A 27,145-nucleotide genomic window follows, 5' to 3' on the forward strand; every position below is an offset into this window, starting at 1 on the left:
GCGAAGGAAGGAAGATCTGCATCACCCGGAGCAGGCGAGTTAATTCTGATTTTAGGTCTCCCGCAGGTCCGGACGGCTTCCATAGGCTTTAATAGAAGCCTAAGGCCTCATGTCCACGGGGAAAATCAGGCCCGCTACGGATTCTCCATGGAGAATCTGCAGCGGGTCCCTCCTGCCCCGCGGACATGAGGCATAAAAATAAGAATTAACTCACCTCTCGCCCGCTCCGGATCTTCCCTTCGCCGCGGCTTCATCTTCTCTCCGTCGCGGCCGGATCTTCTTTCTTCGGCCCGGCGGATGCGCTTAGCACGTCGGTTACGTGCCCTGCGCATGCGCCGGCCCGAAGAAAAAAGATCCGGCCGCGACGGAGAGAAGATGAAGCTGCAGCGAAGGGAAGATCCGGAGTGGGTGAGTAAATTTCGACTTTGGTCTTCAGTAGAAGCCTGCGGGAGACCCGCACGAAAATGGAGCATGGTCCAGATTTTTTCATGCTCCATTTTTTTTAAAATCACTTTTATTGACCATCCGCGGGTATTTATCTACCAGCGGGTGGTCAATGCATCCCTATGGGGTGCGGATCCGCGGGCAGGAGAAGAGTTAAAATCCGCTGCGGATTTTAATTCTTCTTTTGCCCGTGGACATAAGGCCTTAGTGTGTATATAAAAGGTTTTTTTTTAAGTGTTTCAGTATGTGAATTGACATATACATTTATATAACCTACATATCAACACACATCATTCAGTCTTCATAGGCAAAATACCCTCTTCACCAAACACCCCGTTCCCATGTCTGCCTATAGCTACAGTCTTAATGTGCCTTTTGGTAAATCCGGCTCTGACCTGGAGTAAACTTATTTTATGGGTGTTTACTTTTAGCGTTCAGGGAAGATTGATGCGCTGCTATTCCAGGGCTTAGAAATACAATCCTAAATAGTTTTTACCTGATATTTTACACCTGGGTCCTGCAGCAGACCCATTCATTTCCTTGAGTCTGCGGTCATCAATAATATCCCTGATCTACCCGACTGTATGTGCAGAACGACACGAGGAGCTTTATTTGCATTACTTTTCCTGTTCCTATGCAATAAAAGTCTATAATAACTTCAGAATGTGTCCTTTATTTCTTTGTACTGCAATGAAAACTAAATGGGCAGAGGCGATCCCACCACACAAGAATGACTTATGTATTGACTGGACCTAAGTATTTCATCTAGCTGGGGTAAATAGTTAATGAGTTATGGAATGATCTACATAGAAATGTTAGTGCGGAGCAAACTTTTCATTCCAGGTTTACGTCTTAAGTATCAGAATAGATCCTCTCTCTCAGTAGAAGACTAATGACCGGTGACACAGAACACTTGGAACTTTTTGAATGGTTTCTGCGGTTTTGTAAAAGGCAAGGCTGAGATGCTGGAGGTGTGATTTAATACCCATGATCAAAACTCATGACTCCTGAAGGGCCTCGGCATACTAAAACCAAGTTTACGAGTTCATAATAGCACAGGGAAACACAATCCCCCAAAGCACCGAGGCAGAACGGAAGAGAGCAGTAAAACCGGTGAAAGTTTTACACTACGAGATGACTTTGAAGGCGTCGATGGGCGTCCATTCTTAATACTGCGAGATAAAGGGAATGCAATAAGTGGCCTGAGGTCAGCGAGAGAAGTCCAATGGTTACCAGACCTTCTGGCCAGAACATTCCAATCACGACATGTATAACACGACTGCAGATACAGAAGAGCGGCCGTGTTATTAAACCCCTTCTTCAATTTTAGTATTCACAAGTCATTGCCTGTGCTTACCCCAAGCTGCCTGCTTTCTGGAATAAATCATCTTCAGAGGAGTCAGACACTAAAACAAACAATTAAAGCAGCAATTAAGATTCTGGCTAAAACCAACTACACATTAATTATGTCGCCGGCTTGAAATGCAAATATATGTGTTGTGAATATAAAGTGCTCCTATCAGAACCAAAGTCATCTTTTTGGGCCGTATTAATACTTTATGTGTAGAGATGAGCGAACGTACTCGGCCACGCCCCTTTTTCGCCCGAGTACCGCGATTTTCGAGTACTTCCGTACTCGGGCGAAGAGATTCGGGGGGCGCCGTGGGTGAGTGGGGGGTTGCAGCGGGGAGTGGGGGGAGAGGGAGAGAGAGAGGGCTCCCCTCTGTTCCCCGCTGCTACCCCCTGCTCCGCCACACCTCCCCCCGCCCCCCCCCCCCCCGAATCTTTTCACCCGAGTACTGAAGTACTCGAAAATCGCGGTGCTCGATCGAGTAATTACTCGAAACGAGTACGTTCGCTCATCTCTATTTATGTGCCATTATATTATGCATGATCATCAAATACTGTAAGAAATAGTCCCAGCCTATACGGCAACTTCCAAAGAATGCTATAAACTACAGGAAGTCTTTGGCTAACCATACACATAAGATAGCTGTTGGCTGAACACTCGTGTGGTTGACAGTCATCTTGCCCGACACCTCCATACACATGCACACTTGGCTCGAAGAGTGAATCGTCCAATACTTGACAAATGTATGACTTTTCTGACTAGAAAATCACAAAAAAAATATTTGTGTTGTGAGCTGTGTGACAAAAGGTACTGTACAATTGTTTCACCATTCTGTATGGGCATGTTCTTTTCAATCTGTATACGAGTTATTTGTGTGTGTACGGATTCCTTAAAATATCTGTTTTAGATGCGAGTCATCTATTATAGATTCTATGGGGAGATTTGTTTGTCTTAAATGTATTATTGCACAAAAGAAACATTTTTTAGTGGTAATATATATCCTTCCATCGTATTCCAGCAAATGTATTAATTACCCCCTGCTGTTTCTATATTAATTGTGGGCAATTTTATTAATTGCAATGATCCCTGTTTGGATAGATTTAATATTCTTCCCCAACTGCTTTCGCACACTTATTAACCCTTTCCAATCCAATTTGTATTCTGGTCTTCCTAGGGGGCTTACTCTTTTTCTGCTGTTACACAACGGCGCTATATGCTGGCTAAAGCCAGTACTGCATGAGGTGACACGTTGGATAGGCTCTGACAGCAGAGAGGCTGGCAATATAAGTAAGAGAACCCCGGCGGACGTTTTCCAACATCGGAGCTGTACAGCCTTAAATCATAATGTCTTTAGACGTCAGACAGTGGATTGGAAAGGGTTGATGGAGTTAGGTTCATGTGATCTGTGGATGTTGAGGAGGAGGTGGTCATTTTTGGCTTCTGTAATTAGGACATGTGTATCATCTTATGTGGCAGCATTGAGAAGGCCTGATAATTCTTTGGCTATAAAAGGAGGATGACATTTTGGATACATTTTTTTTCATTTTATAAACTTGTATGCTTCCAAGTGGAGATTGTGAAGAGCTTTATGAATAGATGGCTCATGATCAGAGAGCAATATTAGAGCAATGATTGTCTTAATTCCTAAACTGGGAAAGGATTGATCTCTTCCTGATTCCTATCATTCAATATCTCTGTTGACCATCGATATTAAAATTTTGATAAAAGTTACTTGTGAATGGATTACTTTTATTAAAGACTCATTTAATACATGAGGATCCGTCCGGCTTCATGCCAAACAAATCTACTACTATTAATTTTAAGAGGTTGTATCTGAATCTTCAGGAGGATCATTGAGTTTGTGGGAGTAGGGCCATTCTTTTATCACTATGCCAAAGTTTCTGACTGCATCAAGTGGAATTATTTGTGAGCTGCTCTTCATAGGACGGGTTTCAGTGAGAAATTTTTTACATTTATTAAACTGCTCTATTCAATGCCAGGGGCAAGAGTGAGGGTAAATAGTCATATTTCGGGATGAATGGGGTTAGAGAAAGGAACAAGGTAGGGGTGTCCTCTGTCCCTTCTTTTTGCCCTGGCAAACGAGGCCTTGTCTGGTTTGATAAGGCAATCACCATTTTAATAAGATTTCCCCCCGACTATTATCAATAATGGACAGTGATTACAGATATTGACCTTATCCCCAAATTTTCTTATCTATGAAAGCAAATTGCAGAAATATAGTCATTAGAACACATGAAATTTGTAAATGTGCATGTTTCAATTAATAGGCCACTGTTCCAAAATAAGACACTGTCTTATATTAATTTTTGCCTCAAAAGAGGCAGTTTGTCTTAGAATACTTATCTATCAGCCGGCCTTCGGGTCCCTCGTGTTAAACTACTTCATTGCTGCAGTTTTCTGTGTTCTCTGGCACGCCGACAGAGCAGTTCTTCCTGGTAGCGGGGCTTGAATACCCCGCCTCGAGCATGCTAATGCTCCGATTGGTTAATCGAGAACCACGTCAGCCAATGAGAGCCGGCGCTAGATTAACCAATCCCAGCCATTCATTGAATGACATCATTAAATGGCTGTGATTGGTTAATCGAACACCGCCTTTCATTGGCTGACGCGGCGCTCGAATAACTAATCAGAGCATTGGCTTGCTGGAAGAAGGGTTTTTTAGCCCTGTTACCAGGAAGAACTGCTCTGGCGGCGTGCAGGAGGACACAGAAGCCTGCACCAGCGACACAGTCCAGTGCAAGGGACCCAAACACGAGCTTCTAGGTGAGTATTTTTATTTTTCTTTGTTCTTATTTACATGCAGTGTAGCTAGGGCTTATTTTCAGGAGAGCTACTATTTCAAGCTCCCTCTCCTCCTAAAAATCAGGGTATGGCTTATTGTCGGGGTAGGGCTTATCGGGAACACACGGTATGTAAAAAAAAAAAAAAGGCCATAAAAAGGACTCGTTTATCTACTCACATTCCCCGTGTACAACATAGAACTGAATGGATCAGTGCTCATGCACACACACTGTCAATTGGAACACGGCGTTCTCTGGATCATTAGGGGTCCAGTTGTTAAACTCCAAATCAAACATTTGTCAGATATCCAGTGAATAGGTGATGCATGTTTTTGGTGGCCTAACAACTTTAAAGAGCTGCCATAAAACAGGAGGCAGCGGTGAGCTAGAATTTTGTTGTATGACTGGTAAATAAAATGAACACCACACCACGTGTAAGTCTATTAAAAACATGTTGTCAGTTATCACGCACTTAACGGCATCTTACCAAAGTCTGTAATTAGTTGTTTGGCCTTTTTCTTCTGCCGCTTAGCTGTCTTACAGTTCCGTGCGTCCGCATCCCTAGTGAGCGGTGTGTCAGCACTGGTTTCCTGGTAATAAATAATAAGACTTGCTAGGCAGGAAGTGGAGATACAGGAGAACAACAGGAATACTAAAAACCATCACAACTAACTGGCAAATGTATATAAGACATTGATACATTGTGGATTACATACATAGTAAAACAGCTGCATTTTGTATCGAATAGTGGCAAAGTTCAAACAAGGAAAAAGACAATCCATATGAATTTCCAATGTAAAGAATACAAGGAGGAGAGAAACACTACAAATTAACCCTTCGCAATCCAATTTTGGATTCAGAGTTTCCTAGGGGGCTTTCTCTTTCTGCCATTATACAATTGCGCCATCTGCTGGCTAGAGACAGTACTGCGGTATGGGACATGCTGGAAAGGCCCCCGACAACAGAGCGGCCAATAATCTACAGTAAGAATACCCTGCCGCACGTCTTCAGACAACAAAGCTGTGCAGCCTTCAATCAGAATGTCCTGAGACATCAGACAGTGGATTGGAAAGGGTTAAAGGGGTTGTACCAAAATAAACTTATCACTTATCCCACAGAATAGGTGATCAAAGTCTGATCGGTGGAGGTCTCATCGCTGACACCGCCAGCAATCCCTAGAGCAGGGGTCCCATATCCCCCTCTCCTCCTCGATGCAGGTTTGCTGCACCCACCCACAGTGGATCATTCATCTTAAATGGGACTGCTGAAAACAGCCAAGTGCTTGTACTCAGCTATTTCCGTCAGCTCCATTGAAATGAAGTGACGCCGTGCATGTGCGACTGCCACCCCATTTAATCACCACATCACTATGGAAGGGTGCAGCTAGACTACAGTGAGGAGTAGAGGGGAACACAGGACTCAGGATCAGTAGGGGTTTCAGCGGTGAGACCCCTATTGATCAGACATTTATCACCCATCCCAGGGAGAGGTGATAAAAGTCTATTTTGGTCCAACCTCTTTCATTTGTTGAGACTCTTACTCCACCCTTCTTTTACAACCCTATTGGTCAGTCGGTACCAATGGCTCCTCCCTTCCTATTTTAAATAGGAATAAACAATGAAAAAGGCTTACAAAAAGCCGAAACGCGTTGCGATATCTACTCACTTACCTTTGTGTGTGTGTAATAAATTGTTTTATGAAGTATACCCCTGCATCGTTGGAATTTCCCTGCTTCTTTGGATATTGGGGTGCCAGGAGTCCAGGCACCCCACATCAAGTAAGATTTTCACTTGTTGATACAGTTGGATGGAGCGCATTAAGTGAGTTTTTCTGCCTTTTTTAAATTTGCATTCCTATTTTAAATGTTGTGACTAGCGTGTATACATACCTAATCAGTGTGGCTTGTGAAAGCGGCTGTAGAGCCCAGAAAGGCATTGTATATTCCGGAGTGAAATAAAACTTGGCTCTACCTATTGAGTCCTCTGTTTGGACGTGCCACAGATATCCTTTTAATCCCTGTGGGGTCTGTATATCCAATTTTCCTTTTTCCTGGTATGGCTGGAACTTGTGGTGAGGACTCTAGACATTGTCGGCATGCTTTATGGAGTTGTGCCCTTTATGCACAACTTTACAAGCTGAGGGTTTGTTTACTAAGCAGCTCCCATGTCCAGACTCACTAACCCCATCAGCGCTACATGTGTCTGTGCGTTTTCCTTGCCATATTGATCCTAAACAAGTAACACAGTTATATTCGGTGAAGGAGGGATATTTTTCTATTAGTAACTTATTTTATAGCTTCTCTCACTTTGCCTTACCATTTTTCATGGGATTACTCCTTGGATGGCAAATCAGTAACTATTTCAAATTAGAAGTATGCAACCATTTCCACAACTCCCATCGACCAAGCAGTAAGTCCCTGTGATGGTGACAGTTTAGCTGAGAAAACCATGGTCAAGCCAGGACACACGTCTGAATTAGGCAGCATTCACACTTGTTTTGTGTGTGTGTGTGTGTGTGTGTGTGTGTACGCTAACCATATACAATTTTATGCTGTTCATAGAATAAAAATGTATACTTTGAGTTTTAGAGGAAAAGCGTAGACTAATGTATGGTATACGTTTATAGAATGGTAGAGTTGGAAGGGACCTCCAGGGTCATCTGGTCCAACCCCCTGCTCAGTGCAGGATTCACTAAATCATCCCAGACAGATGTCTGTCCAGCCTTTGTTTGAACACATCCATTGAAGGAGAACTCACCACCTCCTGTGGTAACCTGCTCCACTCATTCATCACCCTCACTGTCAGAAAGTTTTTTCTAATATCTAATCTGTCTCCTCCCTTTCAGTTTCATTTCATTGCTTCTAGTCTTTCCATGTGCAAATGAGAATAGGGCTGATCCCTCTGCACTGTGACAGCCCTTCAGATATTTGTAGACCGCTATTAAGTCTCCTCTCAGCCTTCTTTATTGCAAGCTAAACATTCCCAGATCCTTTAACCGTTCCTCATAGGACATAATTTGTAGACCGCTCACATTCTGGTAGCTCTACTTACAAATAGGTTATATCCTTCAAGCCTTGTATTGGAATCATGTGTATAATCCCACCAAGTTTCCGAGTCTATCATATAGATAATTCAGTCCATGGTCTAGAAATCCAATTTTTTGCTGACGGCACCATCGATGTAGCCAGTTGTTCACCTCTAAAATCCGGTTTCATCTCCTAATTTCATGGCCATTCACTGGGAGGATGGATGAGAAGACCATCTGTGCTGCCAGTTCCTTCAGCCTTCCGCCAGGGTCTTCAAAGTCCCTGAAAACAGTTGCAAGGTCCTTTTTTGCAGTGTCGTTTGTCGCTACTTGCATTAGTAGGAATGGGTAGTTGTCTGTAGTAATGAAGAGTTGACAGCCTATCAAACACATCTTTGATTTGTGCACCTGGAAGACAGCACACCTCTCATGAGGTGTCAGGTCTACAGACAGCGGCCTCTGTTCTTCTCAATAGGGATTCTCCCACAATCAGCACTCTCCTGTTCTTCACAACACTTCTTTTTCTCCATCCAAGAGGACTCTGAGTGCTTACTAGACTGTTCTTTATGTACAAAGTCATTTCTTGATGTACCTCTTTGTTGTTCTCCTGGGTGAGAGCCTAGCAGCAGTTCCCGAGCAGTGTGGGTGTTGACTGCTGATCCTCCGGCTTCTTTGGGTCACATGCTTCCATTCCTCTAGTTCTGCAGGTACACTGGATATTTCTCTTTCTATATTCGGAACAGTTACTTCTGCTCTGTCAAGTATATCCTCACCTTCCTTAATGAGTTTCAATGCAGCCATTGTCTCCTTTTCCTCTAATAGAGACACAAGCTAGCATTTCTGACAGGTGAAGTTTGGTTTTTCCTGTGGTAGGTATATAAATGTTACAGCTCACCACACGGGCTCCTCTCCCCTTCCATGTTGCACATTGTCAGATGATGGCCACTTCCAAAGTACTAATAGTCTCATAATGATATTTAACCTATAAGATGTTACTAAGTGTAAAGGTTTGCACGCCGTAAGATGCTCGGTCTGGCGATGTCCTCCGAGCGGCTAGACTTGGCTCAACCCAGCGATCGTCCCACTCACAGCGACTCTTCACTCTTCCCAAAATGCACTGGGAATATGCAAATGATCTTCTTGGAGTCAAATCTCTGGTTTATTTCTTCTACTATGTTTTCCTATAGCCTGATGTATTGCACACTATGCTGTACTGTACAATATGGTTCTCCCTCTAGAAAACATCTACGCTTTAAAAACAGACAGAAGATCAAACTAACAAATGACATTAAGAGATTCTCCTCCTTTTAAAAAAAAACAAAAAACATTTTTTTGAACGTCGTATACAAATGTATACAGTTCTTAATGGATACATTTTAAAAATGAAAATGTATACTACAAATGAGGTATGCCTTTGAATAAGTTTTTACGCTTTTGTGATGTATGCGTTAACTTATATGCTTGACACCGAAAACACGCTGCCTATTGAAAATATTTTTGGGCTAAAAAAGATCCTATATGATTGTCCCACTACCATTTGGTAAAACCGGAATTCTTAACACAAGCCCCGCGATCGCGCACTGAGTGGTTAGTATAGCACAGTAGGCCAGTAGGGAGGCAGGATTCTAGTTTTTAAAAAAAGGCACCAAATGCACTTTATACAGATAACAAGCTTTCTAGGGTCTGGGACAATTAGGGCATTAGTGCTCATTAGCAGCTTATGCAAAATGATCGCTCAAACTGTCAATCATGCTATCTTTTGAACGAATTTTGAGCAATGATCTTTGCATGTAAAGGGGCCTTTAGACATTGCCACAGGTGTCCTCTATATAAGATATCCTCAAACTATGACCTGTTGAGGGGTTCTGAGGACTGGAGTAACTAGTTAAGGGGGATAATGTTTGTGGATCCCACGAAGTAAGGCCCCTCTCACACACACCACGCTTCTCACCACTGCATTTCAAACGCTGCGCTAAATGCTGTAAAAGCCTCCATTGTTTGCAATGGGGCCTTGCAGACCAGCGTTCGAACGTGGTGCTTATAACGCCACGTTTTCCGAGCGCTGTCTGTTCTATTTTCAGCGTTTAAGCGTTTTTAAACGTGATGCGTCGCCCATTGAAATCAATGGGGAGCGTTTTCGATGCTGTAAAAAACACGGTAGAATGCTATGCAGAGCGTTTTTACTGCGTTTTTAAATGCAGCGTTCTATGCCACCAGGAAGGAAAGTGAAAGTAGTGACATAGTCGGCTTGCTTTGCCTGCGCTGTTACTGCGCTGAAAACAAACGCAGGCAAACGCTGTAGAAAGCCGCTCTGTCCTAGTAAAAACACTGGGTGAGACTGGCCTTAGTGTAGGGAGCCTTATAGGCCAGGCGATGCGCCTTTGGAAAAGAGGTAGGTTTTCACCTCGGAGGAAAAAGGCTGCTCTCTAGCGCCACCTACTACATAGCAATCCTTGCCAATGTCCGACCCATTAACGATGTTGTCCAGTTAAAAACTGGCTTTCAAAATTAGATCCAAATGAGAGAAATTAAAAAAAAAAAAAAAAAGACACTAGTTACCCATCCTCAGCCCCACAATTCTCCCAGTCTCTGTTGACAAGGTATAAGGCCTCATGTCCTCACGCGGATTTGATTTGTGGACCTTCTGGTCCGGAAAACAAATGGCAGCATACTCCATTTCTGTGCGGATCCCGCACTGACAGCTTACACTGGAGCCAATGGAAGCCGTCCGATCTGCGGCACACCTGCAGCTGAAACTGCAGACGTGCCGCGGATCTGTGGGAAAGCAGGAGTTAAAAAAAAAAAAGGTTACGCTTCTGCAGTGCAGAAAAAAGAAGATCCGGACAGGAGGGAGAAGACCCCGGACAAGTTCGCAGAAGTCCGCGACAGGTAGAAAAAAAATGTCCTTGGCCAAGGGCAGAATCGGCTCCCGTTGCGGGCGGAATCCGACCCGCCGGTGGATATGAGGCCTAAGTCAGATGACTTCTACCGGCCAATCAGAGGCTGCAGCGTCATCGTTCTGAACTCCTGGCATCATGGCGCCCAGGATGTGAGTGCAGATGCTATGAGAACAGGCGGTGAATGCTACAGTCTCTGATTGGCAGGCAGTGGTCACTTCACTTCTACAGTCAACAGAGACCAGGAAAATCGCAGGCTGCAGTTCTGGGGCTGAGGATGGGCAAGTACTGCTTGCACTCATCTGAATCTAATTTTAAAAGTTAGTGTTTTAAGTGGACAACCCGTTTAACAGACCTTCCATCATGAGTGGGAGTATAAACCAAACCAGAACCTTCTCCATAAGGAAAAGAGACCATCACCAGGGAGCTGGGTCAGGGTTTTTGCTCCTCATCAGCAGCGATCAGGGTACCGGTTGGCTAGTGAGAGGTTTCTGATGTGGTCTGGGGAGATAATGCATCTCTTGTTGGGACCAATTTGGCATAGAGAGTCTTATATGCCAGCCAGTGCTGCGTGGAAAGAAAGAGTATGCAAATAAACGCTGACCCTGGAGGAAGAAAGCCAGAAGGAAGGGGAAAGATGAGCGTATTTGTATTAGTGTAAGCATTCATGCACTTTATATGTAGATTTATGATGACTTGTAAATCTTTGACATATGTTTCCAAGTCTCCACTATGCAGAAAGGATTTGATAAGGACGGCGCTGACACGGAGGCCGCTCTTGATTTTCCACTAGTGGTTTATTGATTGGATGTGTGTGAATGGTATAAATGAGTTCCTCCTCTCTCTAGTTTGTCTTACATCTCTGGAGATGAGCTCCTGTGGGTTTATTAAGGATGCACAAGTGCACTGAAGTACTAATTGCTGGCGGCTTCAATGTGCTTAATGAGTTTTTCGCAGCTAATTGCTTTAACAAACTGGTGTATGGGCAAATAAAAGAGTTAACCAATGAGTTTCTAGAAAGGCTCTGGGTGGACATTATCTGGTAGGCTGGAGATCAAAGACAGACAAGAATGTAGTCTCTGAAGTCAGCCCCATCCTGACCCCGGTAACCAACTAAACATCAGCTATTAGTCTTCACTGGATATATAGACCTTGGGAGATACAGAGAGAAATGCCGGAGAATTAAAGGGCATGGAGCACTTAGATTTCTCTACTAATTAAAACCTGTGAAACATTTTCTATTTTTCTAATTTGTTTTTATTTTCAGAATGTAGATTTTTTAGTCTACTGTCTGTATATGAGGATGGGGCAGCCAACTTGCCTGAGGTGGTTCTAATAGCATTTAGAACTCATGGGCCATTCACACGATGGACAGAAGGGCACCCACTGACTTCTGTGGGAGACTACTCTAGGCATATTCTGGAACCTGTGCAGGGAAGGAGAGGAGGTGACCCATGAACATCTCCTATTGGGAATGGTGAATCCTGTGTTATATATATGTCATTTTTCATTGTAGTCCTGTCTGTGATGATAACGAGAAGACTACTGAGAATTAGGAAGTGTCAGACTATTATTAGGCTTCATAGTCAGTATAAAAAATGCAGGATTTCAGGATTTTTTAAAATAAAGATCATGAAAATTTAAAATAAATACAAATTCTTTAAAAAAATACCCTTAACCCCTTAGTGACAAAGCCATAGCATTACATCATACTGCAGTTCAGCAGGCATTCTATCAAGCCACCCCACGAGCATAGCTCGATAGGCATTGTGCCATGAAAGCCCTGGGGACCTTCAGAAGGCCATCAGCCGCCATAACACCCGCATGGCTCCCTGCGATCTCATCGCGGGGGGCCGCATGGGTCCCCTCGAACATCGGTTGGGGGAGTTAAATGCCGCTGTCAGAATGGACAGTGGCATTTAAAAGGTTAACAGCTCCGATGAGCCACGTGGCTTATCGGAGCTGTTGCTGCCGACTTTCGGCTGTCAGAAACAGCCAGCAGCCGCGATGTATGGATGGCAATAAGCCTACAATTTCTCTTCATACATAGTCCGCAGCTGCAGGACGTAAAATAATGATAGACCGGTCACTAAGGGGTTGGGAAAAAAAAAAAAAAAAAAGACTGTTCAGTGGGGGTCTCACCACTGAGACCGCTGCTTTTGACAAGAACGAGGGTCCTGTGACCCCCTCTTCTCATCACTGCAGGTTCACTTCACTTACACACAATGACATTAGATTAAATGGAATTGCGGACAGTCGCACATGCATGGCTCTAGTTCATTCATTTCAATGGGATTGATGGAAAAAGCCAAGTACAAGTACTTGGCCATCACAGACAGTCCCCTTTGAAAATTAATTGAGCATTTCAGTACATGCACGTGCAGAGAAGGGGAGGGGGGCACAGGAGCGCTGTTCTCAGGGTCAGTGGAGATCTCAATGGACCAATCAGATTTTTATCAACTTTCCATTAGATAAGTGATAAAAGTGTATTTTGGTACAACCCCATTAATAAATAACCCTGGACAAACCCCGCCCACTACGGTGGCCGCGGGAGCGGCGATTGTGAGACCGGCCTTCCTGACTGAGGCGCGCCGCGGCCCGGCGGCGCTCGAACCACCGGCCCCGACCGAGGGGGGGCTGCCGGCAGGCCGTGACCCGACGAGACACAGGGGCTGCGGCACGGGGCCTCGGGGGTGATACCAGCGGCCCAGTAAGTAAGGGGAAGGACACAGAACCCCCCCACAGAAGACTGGATAACCCCCACCCACACATCACCCTAGAAACCGGCCACAGGGAAAACAACAAGGGGAAAACAAAAGTCATACCACACATAAGCCCCCAAACGAACAGTAGACAAACCCCACCAGACCGTGGCCCTGGGCAGTGCTCCAACAACACAGCAGGGGCATAAACAAGGCCTGAGAGGAGGGGGAGAAAAAGAAAGGAGGAACACAGAAGGGTAAAGCGCCTAGAGAAAAGGGGAACACCCCAAGACGGGGGGGAGGTAGAAAAGGGGAAGAAAACGAACAGGAGGAGAAGGACATCAGCAAAACAGAGACCCCCCAACCCTGCAGAATAGAGTGGAGGCGAGAAAGGAGACAGAAGTAAACATAACAAGAACAAAACCCACCAGAAAAACCCAATAGAACCACTCAAACAAAAATGCAAGAATAATAACTAAACGAGAAGCCGCATCCGCACCGTAAAAACCAGCAACAAAACAATAACGAACTTGGATACAGGGAAAAAGCAGCTCTCTGTACACTAAGTCTGCATACCCACCAGAACTGAAAACTGAAATATGGACAAATATCTAAACGAACGTAGTTCAAATACTTCAACGCGAGCAACACGCCAGATAGATATAGACAAAACAAACTCAGGGGGAAAGCAGAAAAACAGACCGACCAAAAGTACAAAAGAAAAAGAGAGCAAGAATACTCAACAACCCACACCCTCCCCAAGAAACGCCTCACCCCGAGCCACAACAACATCGGACCAAAACCCTGAAACGCCGCCTCCACAAACCGCCGCATCACCGATGGATAACAGTGCAGAAATGACACAGGCCACACTGGTGGCGCAAGAGGTCTCAAAAATATTACTACCATTATTTGACAACAGATTAGAGACATTGCACAAATCTATAAACTCAGCTCTATCGCAAATTACAGACAACACCCAAAGACTGACAGAGCTAGAAGCAAAGTCCCAAAACACAGACCAATCCATAGCCACCTTAGAAGCCTCACTACAAAGAAGCCGATTAGAAACCGAAGCACTCCGGGAAAAAATAGACGACCTAGAGAACAGACATCGACGTAATAATCTACGCTTTGTGGGAATCCCGGAATCGGTAACCAACGCCCAACTCTCAACATATCTAACCACTGACCTACCACAAGCCCTTCAACTCAACATGCCAAATGACCCCTTAATAATCGAAAGGGCCCACAGAATTGGCCCACCAGGAGACGGACGCAACAACCGAACCCGACCACGACCAGTAATAGCCAAATACATGCACTGGGCAACGAAAGAGGAGGTTATACAGGCCTACAGACGACGAAAAGAACTGATAATTCAAGGAATGAAAATCCTCATATTTCAGGACTTCTCAGCTGCAGTCTCTCAAAAACGCAAATTATTCACTCCAATTTGTCAAGCCCTACACGAACAAAACACACGTTTCCAACTGCTGTATCCCGCAAAACTTCGGGTTCAAGAAGGCAATAGAACTTTGATATTTAACAATCCGGAGGACGCAAGGATACACCTACAACTGGAAGAAGAAGACGGAAGAGGATGAGACAGAAAGAAAAAGGGAACTGGGTCCCTGATCCCCCAACACGACCCTGATCCAAATAATGCGGATGTGGCAGCACTAATGCAAAAGAAAAGACTGCATATATGTTTTATGTTTATATAAGTTTTTCTATGTTTTTCACTATGACCCATTTGAATTCTAGGAGGGAACCCAACAGGGAGATCGAAAGGCCCCGCCGACACGGCACGACCACTATTCAGTTGCACCCACGGCTCGCTGGGACCGGGGGATGCGACGACAGAAAGGCACTCACAACGGTAAATATGACCAAAACACATACATTAACATGCCTATAGACGCAGAGACTACAGATTACCACACACCCAAAACACTACAAATTCTATCTTGGAATGTAGATGGTCTTAACACACCTATTAAGCGAAAAAAAGTACTAACACACTTGAAGAGACACAAACCAGACATTGTATTCCTGCAGGAAACACATTGGAAAAAAGAGGGAAAGGGCGAGCTGAGAGCACCGTGGATAGAAACATGCTACACAGCCTCACATACATCAGCATCACGAGGAGTAGCCATCCTGATAAGGAAAAACATGCCACACACGATGCGACAAACCATAGCAGATCCACAAGGGAGATTCCTGGTGCTGAGGGTCAGCATAGACTCACAAACATATTGCCTGGTGAACATATACGCCCCCATCACAGACCAACCAAAATTCTATGCAACATTAACTGAACAGCTACAACCTTACCTAAACGACCACATAATCCTGGGGGGAGACTTTAATGGCATACAAGACGACTCACTAGACAGAACAGGACCTTCCACCCAACCAACCCCAACCACACAAGCGCTAATCACACTAATAGACCAACTTCACGTGTGCGACCCGTGGCGACTTTCAAACCCAACCAGCAGAGAATATACATGCTGCTCCAACGCCCATCACTCGTTTTCTCGGATAGACTTTTTCCTAATATCGAACAAAATATTTGATTGCCACCGGCAATCTATAATTCATCCGATATCTCTAAGCGATCACGCACCGATCGCAACAACATTACAACTGGTCCCCTCTCGGAGGCTGTCACGGCTGTGGCGCTTCCCCTCCTACCTACGGGAATCGGAAGAGTTTAGAGAATACATAAAACTACACTGGAATAACTACGCAGACGACAACAGCGAACACATAGACAACATAGCACTCTTCTGGCAGGCCTCGAAGGCAGTGATGAGAGGTCACATCATAAGCTACGTGTCCCACAAAAGGAAAAAATTCCAAACAGAATTCGAGGCCTTACACAGCTCTCTCTTGACAACACAAAAAGAACACATAGACGCTCAAGATGATAACTCATATCAAATATTCCTCACAGCAAAACACCTGCTAAATGAATTCGTACACACACATGCATATTGGCAAACACAACTAACAAAAAATAAATTCTATAGGTGGGGTAACAAGACGGGGCGACTGTTAGCAAACCTAACCAAACAAAGGCAGCCACATAAACCAATATTAACCCTAAGGGGCACCAACGATAACACCCTGATGACAAAACAGGAAGAGATAACCCAAACACTATACGAATATTTTGAAAACCTATACCGGGCAGAACCAGCAAACATACAGGACATCCACAATTTTTTAGAAACTATGAGCTTGCCGAGACTCACAGAGGAACAAAAAACAGTACTGAATGCAGACATACGAGAGGAGGAGGTTCGGGACGTAATCGCAGCGGCAGCAGGGGGAAAGACGCCGGGACCGGATGGTCTCACAACAGAATATTATAAAATACTAACAACAGACATAGTACCAGTGCTGACACAACTATACAATGCAATATATAAGGAAGATACCCAAATAGAGGACTTTGGCACTTCCAGAACAATTCTACTCCCCAAACAAAATAAAGACCCGACTGACCCGCGATCATACAGACCGATCGCACTACTAAACTGCGACTATAAATTCTTATCCAAAATACTAGCAGACAGACTTCAAACCATCCTACCGTCCATACTAGATACATCGCAAAAAGGCTTCACGCAAGGACGTAGTGCCCTAAAAAACATCAGGGCCGCCATAGCGGCAACTGTGGCAGCACAAAACCCTGAGAACCCCATAACAATGCTCCTCAGCCTAGACGCTGAGAAAGCTTTTGACAAAATGGCCTGGCCATTCCTAAACGTACTGCTGAAAAAAAGAGGGTTTGGACAGACCTTTGCAAACTATATTAACACAACACAAACAAACGCCACCACAATCCTCACAGTCAATGGCCACAATACCCCCCACATCGACCTTTTCAGAGGAGCTCGACAGGGCTGCCCCCTTTCACCATTACTGTTTAACATATCAATTGACCCGCTACTCAGATTCCTAACACACACCACGCTTTATACAGGGGCGTGCTACGGAGAAACGAGGATAAAGGTAGAAGCATTTGCTGACGACCTCTTACTCATAGTCAACAACCCTAGGGAAACACTATCACCCCTATTACGGGAAATAGAAAGAATAGGCAAACTCTCAGGTTACACCCTGAACCTGGACAAAACAGAAGCACTGCTACTTAGAGGACCAGCGAAACCCACATGGGCAAACCAACACCCATTCAAATGGGAAAAACATTCCATACAATATTTGGGGATTCAACTCACAAAAAACCCTTCTGCACTCTACAACACAAATATTGAACCATATGTCAAAAAACTAGAAACGACCCTAAATGTATGGAAGAACTTTACGGTCTCCTTTCTGGGGAGAATCAACCTCTTAAAAATGGTAGAATTCCCACGATTACTATATATCCTGCATTCACTCCCCATATTTCTAAAATTGAAAGACATAAAGAAGATCAACTACCTATATAGAAAATTTATCTGGGGAGGGGGAAGACCACGCATTGCCCTTAAAACCCTACATAAACATAAGGACAACGGCGGCACCAACCTACCAAATATAAGGGACTATAACCTAGCAGCACAAGCGCGATTTATCCATGACTGGATTTATTCCAAGTCGCACTTTACAAACACGCCACTAGAACAAATAATGGCCAAGCCAATACAATTACAAAATGTACTCCACCAACCATACTCAGAACTGCCAAAGCAAATTAAACATAACCCCCTGATATTAGCAGCGTGGAAAGCATGGAACAAACTACGTAGAGACAGTCAAACGTCACCACACATATCCCCACACCTGACATTTATAAACAACCCCAATTTTCAGGACGGAAAACCCCACAACATCTTTTTTGAATGGAAGGCGCACGGGCTGGACTCAATAGATAAATTACTGCACAAAAAGGAAAGAAGAATCCTAACTCATACAGAAACAAAACAAAAATACCCCGAAATCCCTATTCCACTGTTCTCATACCAACAGGTCAGACACTATATCACAGGCCTTACACCGCAGTTCCGGGAACATAACTGGACACAGGCAGGAGACACTTGGATCTCCAAGAAAACGGGAGCACGGGGAATGATATCAAAAATATACAGAGCAATAAGGAACATGAGGGAAGAAGAGGACATTGATCCAGGGGTTGGGAAATGGTCTCTGGACAACCCAGACCTCACACCTACATTAATTAAGGAATCCTTAGTATCAGCCCACAAATGCCTGCCATCAGCCAGGTTTCTGGAGATGAGACTACAGATAGTCCACAGATCATACCTCACCCCAATTAAGGGATTTTACATGGGAATCTACGACACCCCAAACTGTTTCAAATGCCAGGAACCAAACACTAATCTATACCACAGCCTGTGGACATGCCCACTGATAAAAAACTTCTGGTCCCGAATACGCGAATACACTACAACACACCTGACAAACTTCTGCCCACAAGAACCAGCGTGGGCAATATTTGGATATCTAGACCCCAAGACATATCATTGTGCAAGGGGAGTAAGAAAGTTACTACATTTTATAGCAGCAGCAGGCCTAAAAGCCATCCTGCAGACCTGGGTGCAACCAACAGGCCCCCCATTCAGACTGTTCCTGGAAAAACTCACATTCTTATTTCAAATGGACTGGGCGGAAACTTCATTATTTAAGGAGAAAATGGTACAAACTTTCTTCGAAACATGGGGAAGTTTCATCCAATTAATGCCACAGAGAGTAAAAGAAAAACTAAAAAATTGCTTTCACCACACCTATTGGTTCCAGGAGCAGGCGGCAGTGGGGGACACACCAATATAGGGTGAATCACTGGTCGTGCCGTGGCCGCGCGGGGTCTCCATACCTTTCGAAGATCTCCAGCACGAAGTTCAAAAGACTAAGTGTATAAATACCAATTGGGTCAAAAGTTTGGTTTAATGCAAATGTTTTCTCCCCCCCCCCTCCCTGTCCCTTCTTGCCAGACCGACCCCCCCCCCCCCTCCTCTCCCACCCCCCCCCCCCTTTTTTTTTTTTTTTTTTTTTTTTGGTTTTTTGTTTTGTTTTTGTGAGTGTCTTTCCTTCCCTTCCTTTCGTTTCGACTCCCTGACCCCTCATACCCCCCCCAACTTTCCCAGTTATATAAAAATGTTATGTAAAAGTGAAGTAGGACGACATTTTTATTTGTGAAGTCAAAACAGCAAATGCATCTGAAATGTCAAAGTTTGTCCTGATTCAATAAAAACAAGTTTAAAAAAAAATAAATAACCCTTAGGGCTCATTCATAAGAGCAAATTGTCACTGCGTATTACGCACGCGTATTTCCTGTGCATGACACGCAGTGAATGGAGGCAATGAAAGTCAATTCGATACGCATCCCCCTCTCTGAACAGAACGCGGAATTTGAAAAAAAAAGTCGCACTGTGCATGTCCATTACATCCCATTCCCGGGCATGCGCAGCGCCAATCCCAGCCTTACGCAGTCTCTGCCAGCAGAGCAAAAGGGCTGCGATGCGTACAACGTTGCGAGATACTTGCAGCGTTGTACGCATACACCCATGTGAATGATCCTTTAAGGGTTGAGATAACACTGTGCGGCTGAAGGCACCCAGCCAAACCATGCCCAACGACGGTAGCCAATGACACATGATTTTCCTGGGCACAATCATGGAGCCTGCATACAAACGCTGTTTGGTCACATGTACTCGGACTCACAGTATTTTGCACGAGTACGTGTAAGTCAAATTACACTTTTTTTGCCGATAGACCATATGTAAACATTGGTGGTTTCTGTGATGATCAAGTAATACCCCATTTGTACGGGACGAGAATCTCATTGGCGCTCAGGCAGCGTGTTTGGACCGCATGATTCTCGTTGAGAATGGTGAAGTTCTCGTTCACTAATCGCTCAGTGTTTCACATTCCTACATGAAACACTGAGTGATCAGGGTTTACCCTGCATGATAAAAAAACATTAAAAAGTGTCTATAAAGATATAGATGCCCATGCACCCGCTGGGCGATATGGTTGCCTGTACAACTGCATTATATCTGAAGAGGATCGTGTGCCAATCTAATTCTTGGACACTTAGGATAATAAATGCAGACCTCTACTCGGGTGCATGCATCACGGCATTAGCAGAACTCGTTAAGTCGTTACCTAGTCACACCTATTGAGCGTGCTTCACTATACAAAGCTCTTGCATGAGTCCCCGTTATCCTGCAGATACAGGCGAAGAATCCACATACTCTTCACTGACCTAAACATAAAGCTGCCGCCTGGCTGTGCTCCGATAGTTAAATGAGCTGTGCAGTCTCCATGGATCAAGAGATCTCCAAATACCAATTCAGATGTTTGAGCAGGCAGCCAAAGAAAATTAAACTGTCCGAAGGAAGAGGAACAGTCTGAGCTGGCAGATATCGAATCACGTGAGCTCAAAACACAGGCGAGAACACGGAGCTCCGGTCTGCGGCAAGTAGGCTTATCCAGAGACGGCAGAACCCGTGTAGTGAGAACTTACCTGCATGCATTCAAGATTTTACTCCTAATTCTATATTGAAGACCGGCAGGGGGAAAGTTGTTACAAATCCTAAATAACATGGTTATTGCATGAAAATAGAATTCATTTCAGATGGAAAATTTAATACAATGAATAAAAAAGCATCAAGAAATAAAATGAGGGTGCAGACTGAAATTTGAGGTGTTCCATTCGTTCTTCTTTAAAATGTCATTCATGTTGTATAATATGGATGGTAGAGTGTCTTTTCTTAATAACCACAGCTGGGTAAATAAAAATAACACGGTGAAATAGAATATATGTTTAAACATTTTTTTTGTACAGATAAACACAATTAAAATCAATTTTTAGAAAAAGGAAAAAAAAAAAAAAAGAAAAAACTTTTTTTTTCTTTCTTTTTTTTTTTTTTTTAACCCCTTAAGGACCAGGCCTTTTTGTACCCCAAAGACCAGACACTTTTTAGGAATCTTACCCATGTGGTGGTTTAACTGCCCTATTTTTTTTTTCCGTCATCTACCAAAATTATTTTTGCTGCTTTTTTTTTTCCCGCGACATATAGGGTGATTTTTTTAATATCTTTTCCACTGAATTTTTTCCCCGTTTCTTTATTTTTACTAGGGGTAAAAAGTAAAAAAAAATATATATTTTTTTTTAAAACTTTTGTTGTTGTTTTTTTTAAATAGTATATTTACGCTAAAATAAAGTACGGGAACGAGTTCCTCATTTTGTTTCAAACATTGAGATATAAAAGGTACGGTTTTGGATTACAGGGCGCATACGGTGACTGTTTTGGTTGGCGTCTACTTTGGGTTATTTTCTTTTATATGTACCGTATATTCCAGCGTATAAGACGACCTTTTAACCCCCGAAAAATCTGCTCTGCAGTCGGGGGTCGTCTTATACGCCGGGTATACAAAGAAAAAGTGTCAAAAAAAAAACAAAAAACACAGCAGTACTCCCCTCCCCTGGCATTCTGCGGCACTGCTGCAGGCTGTCGCTCCCTCCTCGTCCCCGACAGAGCAGTGCTTTCTGGATGCGGGGCTTGAAATCCCCGCCTCCAGAGAGCTAATGCTGTGATTGGCTAACTCACGCGGCGTCAGCCAATCACAGCCATTCAACAAAAATGTAAGAAAGATAATAAAATAGAATAATAATGGGAACGTATTATAATAAAGGCGGGTTTCATACGTGTAGAGGAATGTGGGTAGGATGCATATTTCTCCAACTAAATATTTTCCCATGTTTCATTCAGTCTCATTGGAGCAAGAGTGTAAATTTTGTAAATCCAGTACATTACGAATCTGTCTGAATATGTTTAGGTGCTGCATGTCTCGAAATGCTTTGTTTCAGAAAGATATCTAACAAATCTGCCATTTATATTTAGTCAACTGTGGTTTTTAAGGAAAGACTGGCTAACATGCATATACAACATGAATGACATTTTAAATATGAATGAATGGACCTCATATACTATGTATTACTATTACTTATTTAAAGTTTTATTCTTTTGTTTACTCCACATTTCATTCCTTCTCGCATTTTTATTCCTTTGTTTTGTATTTTCCATTTGATATGTATTCTATATTTTGCGAAAACCATGTCGTTAAATTATTTGTAAAAACTTTTCACCCCTTTTTCTCCCTCCCGATCTTCAAATTGATTGATTGATGCACTCTGTATTCCCAGTAATAAGCTGAGGAAGGGGCGCTACAGCAGTGAAACGCGTTTGTGTGTGTTGGTTTGAGCAAAAATTACCCTAACGTCTCGTGCCACTTTTAAATTAGGCTGCGCCTACACCCACTTTAACTCACACTAATATTTTTTATAATATACACACATACATATATATATATATATATATATATATATATATATATACATACATACATACATACACACACACACACACACACACACACACACACACACATTATATACACACACATACACACACACACTATAATATATACACATATATATATATACACACTTATACATACATACATACAGTACATACACACACACACACACATACATACGTGCATACATACTATGATATTTCAGGGTTGGCTGCATCGGTCAAAACCCCTCAGCAGTCCCAGTCTCCTTCCCAGCCAAAAGGGAAGAAATACCCTACAAAAATATTTCGACTTTTGCCTCCTAGATGTTGCTCCACACCCTTCTTTTTTCTACTATCTTCCAAGTGAACTATCTATAACCTATCCTGGGTCATCAATAGTTTAGTGCCAGAAGACCCCTTTAAGTAACTCAGTGGTCACTATTGGAACAACTAAACCAGTTCTTGAGTAACTTTTATACAGCGAAGGTCAACAATTTCTGCACCTCCGCATGTATGACTTGAGTAATGGAGCCCAACTCCAATTAAATCTCAGATATAGGGTGATGGGCATCTACCATTTCAACAAGTCCTAAGACTGGCACGAAACCAAGTTGTGCCCCATTGGCCCTCAACGGCTCCTTGCTGCCCCTTTCTTCTAACGATCATTGACTCTTGAACCTAACTGGTTGAAACCGCTCTATATAAAAGGTAGAGGTTGGAGGAAATGATAATTACACTTTAATGAAGTTAAGAAACTCATGGCTTTGCAAGGTACGGCTCTCCATATAAAGCACAAATTCCCAGTCTGTCTTATTAGTCGGCGAGCCGCATTAAACTCGCATAATCATATTCATTCCCAGAAACATAAAAGATGCTTTCAATTTCTGCAATGCACAGCATATTACAAACAAAAATGACAAGTTCCTCCGAAGTCCAACGACAATACGACAGATAAGAACTTGAGCGCAGTAGTCGGGGTATATATTGCCCAGTACAAGCACAGGCAATTTTACAAAAGGTCACTATAACAAAGATTAAAAACTTCACAACGGAGGACAAGCGCTTTCCAAAAATAATTTTTGCAAGGATGAAAAGAAAGGTCGCTGGGTAATAGATAAGGGCAGAACAAAGCGGAGCGCGAGATAAATCAGACGAAATAGGGGACCGCGAGCGCGGCGTGCTGTGATTGTTTCAAACTAGAACAATGGCTTACAGTCACTTCTGACAAACTCCGCATTCAGTGTCCAGGTACATAGCGATGCCATTCGCGGTGCCCATTGCCAGTTCTGCGCGGCTCAGAGGATTACATGCCCTATTTTTAGATTTAATTGCTACTGTTGACTGCTGGTTTCAAGCAAAAACACTGTGATTTGGTGACACATACAAAGGCCTGAACTCTGAAGTTTAAGGATACAATTTGGATAGTTTTGATAGAATATCAAAGTAGAAAAAAACATTATTATTACACTGTTTAAGGTGTCCTCCAGCATCTAAATGATGTATCAATGTTGCAATTTAAAAAAAAGAGCTGTAGGTCAAGGAGGGGTACAAGATGTCCTCATAGTGTAAGGGAGCTTTTACACGGGACGATCTGTTGGGTACAGATGCCCGACAGTTCATTACAGCGATAATTCGTTCCTGTGCCTTTTACCCAGGAACGAGCATTGCTGAGTGAATGGAGGAGGAGCAGGCCGGTGATCGTTTAGGCCCGTCTCCATTCACAGTAAACAGGCAGTCGTTCACGATGCGTGCAGGAACTGAACGACAAAACAGAAGCAAACTAATTCTCGTTCAGTGGGGGCATGCCTTTGCACTGAACGATAGCCGTTCAGATTCTCATTGGGTTTCAGGAACCCAAGATTGGCGCATGTAAAAGGGTCTTTTTATTTTAGTGAGTCCAAGGTGCGCTCCAATATACAGCTTCTTTAACCCCTTTAGTGGCACGCCCAGAAAATCTCCGGAGCTTGCTGCACTGACCATGCAGTTAAGCCCCAGAAGATTTCCGTGGACAGCTTAAGTGCTGAAATGCTGGCCAGGACACACAGTTATTGTGCCACTGTACACATTTGCCACTTGGAATTACCTCAGGAAAATCTCAGGGGCTTGCTGAGCTGACATGGTAATAATAAACCTGCCACTGAAGGGGTTAAAGGGGTTTTTCAGGGAGACTGCTATTGATGACCCATCCTCATGATAGGTCATCGGTAGTTTATCGTCCAAGTTCTGTTGATCTAGACCCGGACCGATCAGTCGATTGTGTGCCCGCTGACAGTGCAACAGTTACACAGGGGTCAGAGTGGAAGTCTCTGCTCTGACCTCTGTGAAGTGTCAGGCACTTGTAACTGCAGGCACAGCTTGATCGGTCAGGGTCCCACGCGACGGACTCCAGCTGATCAACTATTGTTGACCTATCCTGATGATGAGTCATCCCCGAAAAACAACTTCAAGCGTATGGTGACTTGTAGTGGAACTAGTGTGGATTTTCTACAGTGGAAAAGCCTCATCAAAATCCATGCTAATTTCTTGGTCAGAAACCTTCAATTGAATGGGTCAAACCAGTTGTGGATTCACGCCTAAAACCGCACCAAAATCCGCTACGTGTGAACGTACACTAAAGGGATTTTTTTAGGCACTACTCTTAGGAGGGGGCATCAATACCTAATGGTCCATTTACACGAGACGAGTTTTTTGGCGACAGCTCGTCCCAGTGATGCTCGCTCATAGCAGTTACACAAGAGCGAGTATTGTTGGCATCACTCACATCACTACCAGAATGCAGGCAGAGTGGGCCAGGGAGCGTTCCCGGCCCGTCCGCCTCCATTAACAGTAAGCAGACAGTTGTTCAGTATGCAGAAACTGAACAACTTAACGAGTCTCGCCCAGTCGTTGCATGAATTTACACGCGGCGAGTATTGTTCAGATTCCTGCAGGAATCTAAACGACTCTGAACGTTTATCGTCCCAATGAAAAAGGGCCATAAGACCTGAAGAACCTCTTTAAACGAGTTACCCCACCAAAAACCATTTATGACCCATTCAGGACAGATGATAAATGTAAGACCACTGGGACCCAGAAGGATCACAAGAGTGGCAGCCAAACTAGTGATTGGAGTAGCAGTATGCAAGTATGAACAGCACTCCAAGCACGGTCTACGGAGACAGCCGAGGCATTCGCTCAGTGATCTCCCCGACTCCCATCCAAGTGAATGAAGCGGCTCTCACGCACGCACATCACTGCTCTACTCACTAGGGAGACTCTAAGTGCGCCATTCTCGTGACCTCTAATGGTTTCTAGCTGTCGAACCCCCCAGCAATCCTACTCTTTTCACCTATCCTGTGAATAGATGATAAAGGCGTTTGCTATGGAGACCCCTTTAAATACCTCGCTCACACAATAAAAAATTTCAATGGAAATCTGAGTCTGGTGCAATGGTGAAAAAAAACACAATTGTGCCATTTTCTTTCTACTGTATCCCTTATGCAATAAAAATGATGTTATCTCTGTTCTGTGGCTCAGTACTTCTTAAAAGCTTTTTATACAATTTTATTTATTTATTTATTTTTTTTAAATACAGAAAATGGGGTGACCAAAAAGCGCAATTCTGGCATTACACATTTTTGTCTCGGACGACATTCACCGTGCTGGATTAACAATGTGATCTTTTAATAAATTGGACCTTTACAGATTCAGCGATAATAAGTCTTACTTTTTTTAAGTCTTTTTTTTGCGATAACTGGGAAAAGAGTTTAACTTTTAAGATTTCTTATGATTAGCAAAAAATTTTAAAAAATCTTCATTTTACTCATTTTTATTTTTATTAGTCCTCATAGGAGTCTTTAACACGTGTTTGATTGCTTACATAGTATAATGTAATACTACAGTATTACATTATATTATATTTCAACAGGCTTCCCATTGAAGATGTGCCATGCACACGTCTTAACAGACAAACAATCATGGCAGCCTTGAGGGCTTTCAGAAGGCACAAGGCAGCCGTGACACTCAGTCGGCACCTCGGCAATCTTATCGCGGCGGGGCCATTCAGGACATTTAACCTTTTGCAATCCAATTTTGGATTCAGGGTTTCCTAGGGGGTTTTCTCTTGCTGCCATTATACAATGGCGCCATCCTCTGGCTAGTGCCAGTACTGTGGTATCGGACATGCTGGAGAGGCCCCTGACAACAGAGTGGCCAGTAATCTACAGTAAGAATACCCTGGCGGATGTCTTCTGACATCGGATCTGTACAGCCTTCAATCAGAATGTCTTTAGATGTCAGACAGTGGATTGGAAAGGGTTAAATGCCACTATGATTTTCAAGGATTAACAGCCATGATCTGAGTGATCTCTGATCGCAGCTGCTGCAGGTGGGTGTTAGTTATCAAAGACAGCAGATACCTGCTGTGTATGGAGTGGGCTCGACTCTGAAGCCTGCTCCATACAAAGCATATGCTATGGACATTTATATACATCCTAACTGTATGGGGTATGTGTAGTTAGGATGTATATAGCCATACGGCTGATGGGAAGGGGTTAAACCTTGCTGATCATTGCCGTAACAAGACTAATTTAAGAGTGAAGGA

At 43.5% G+C, this 27,145-nt stretch overlaps 1 protein-coding gene across 4 annotated transcripts in view; it reads right to left on the reverse strand.

Annotated features, from left to right (window-relative positions):
* BRCA1 (BRCA1 DNA repair associated) overlaps positions 1–27,145 on the reverse strand; it is a 155,888-nt gene that overhangs the window by 98,042 nt on the left and 30,701 nt on the right. For all 4 annotated transcript variants that reach the window (XM_066587729.1, XM_066587728.1, XM_066587726.1 and 1 more), the window contains exons 7-8: positions 5,084–5,186; positions 1,802–1,850 (exon numbers count right to left, since the gene is read on the reverse strand). In XM_066587729.1, the coding sequence (XP_066443826.1) occupies positions 1,802–1,850; positions 5,084–5,186 (152 nt within the window). The remainder of the gene's footprint in view (positions 1–1,801; positions 1,851–5,083; positions 5,187–27,145) is intronic.

The sequence above is a fragment of the Eleutherodactylus coqui genome, chromosome 13 (assembly GCF_035609145.1).
Source record: "Eleutherodactylus coqui strain aEleCoq1 chromosome 13, aEleCoq1.hap1, whole genome shotgun sequence".
Classification (NCBI taxonomy): Eukaryota; Metazoa; Chordata; class Amphibia; order Anura; family Eleutherodactylidae; genus Eleutherodactylus; species Eleutherodactylus coqui.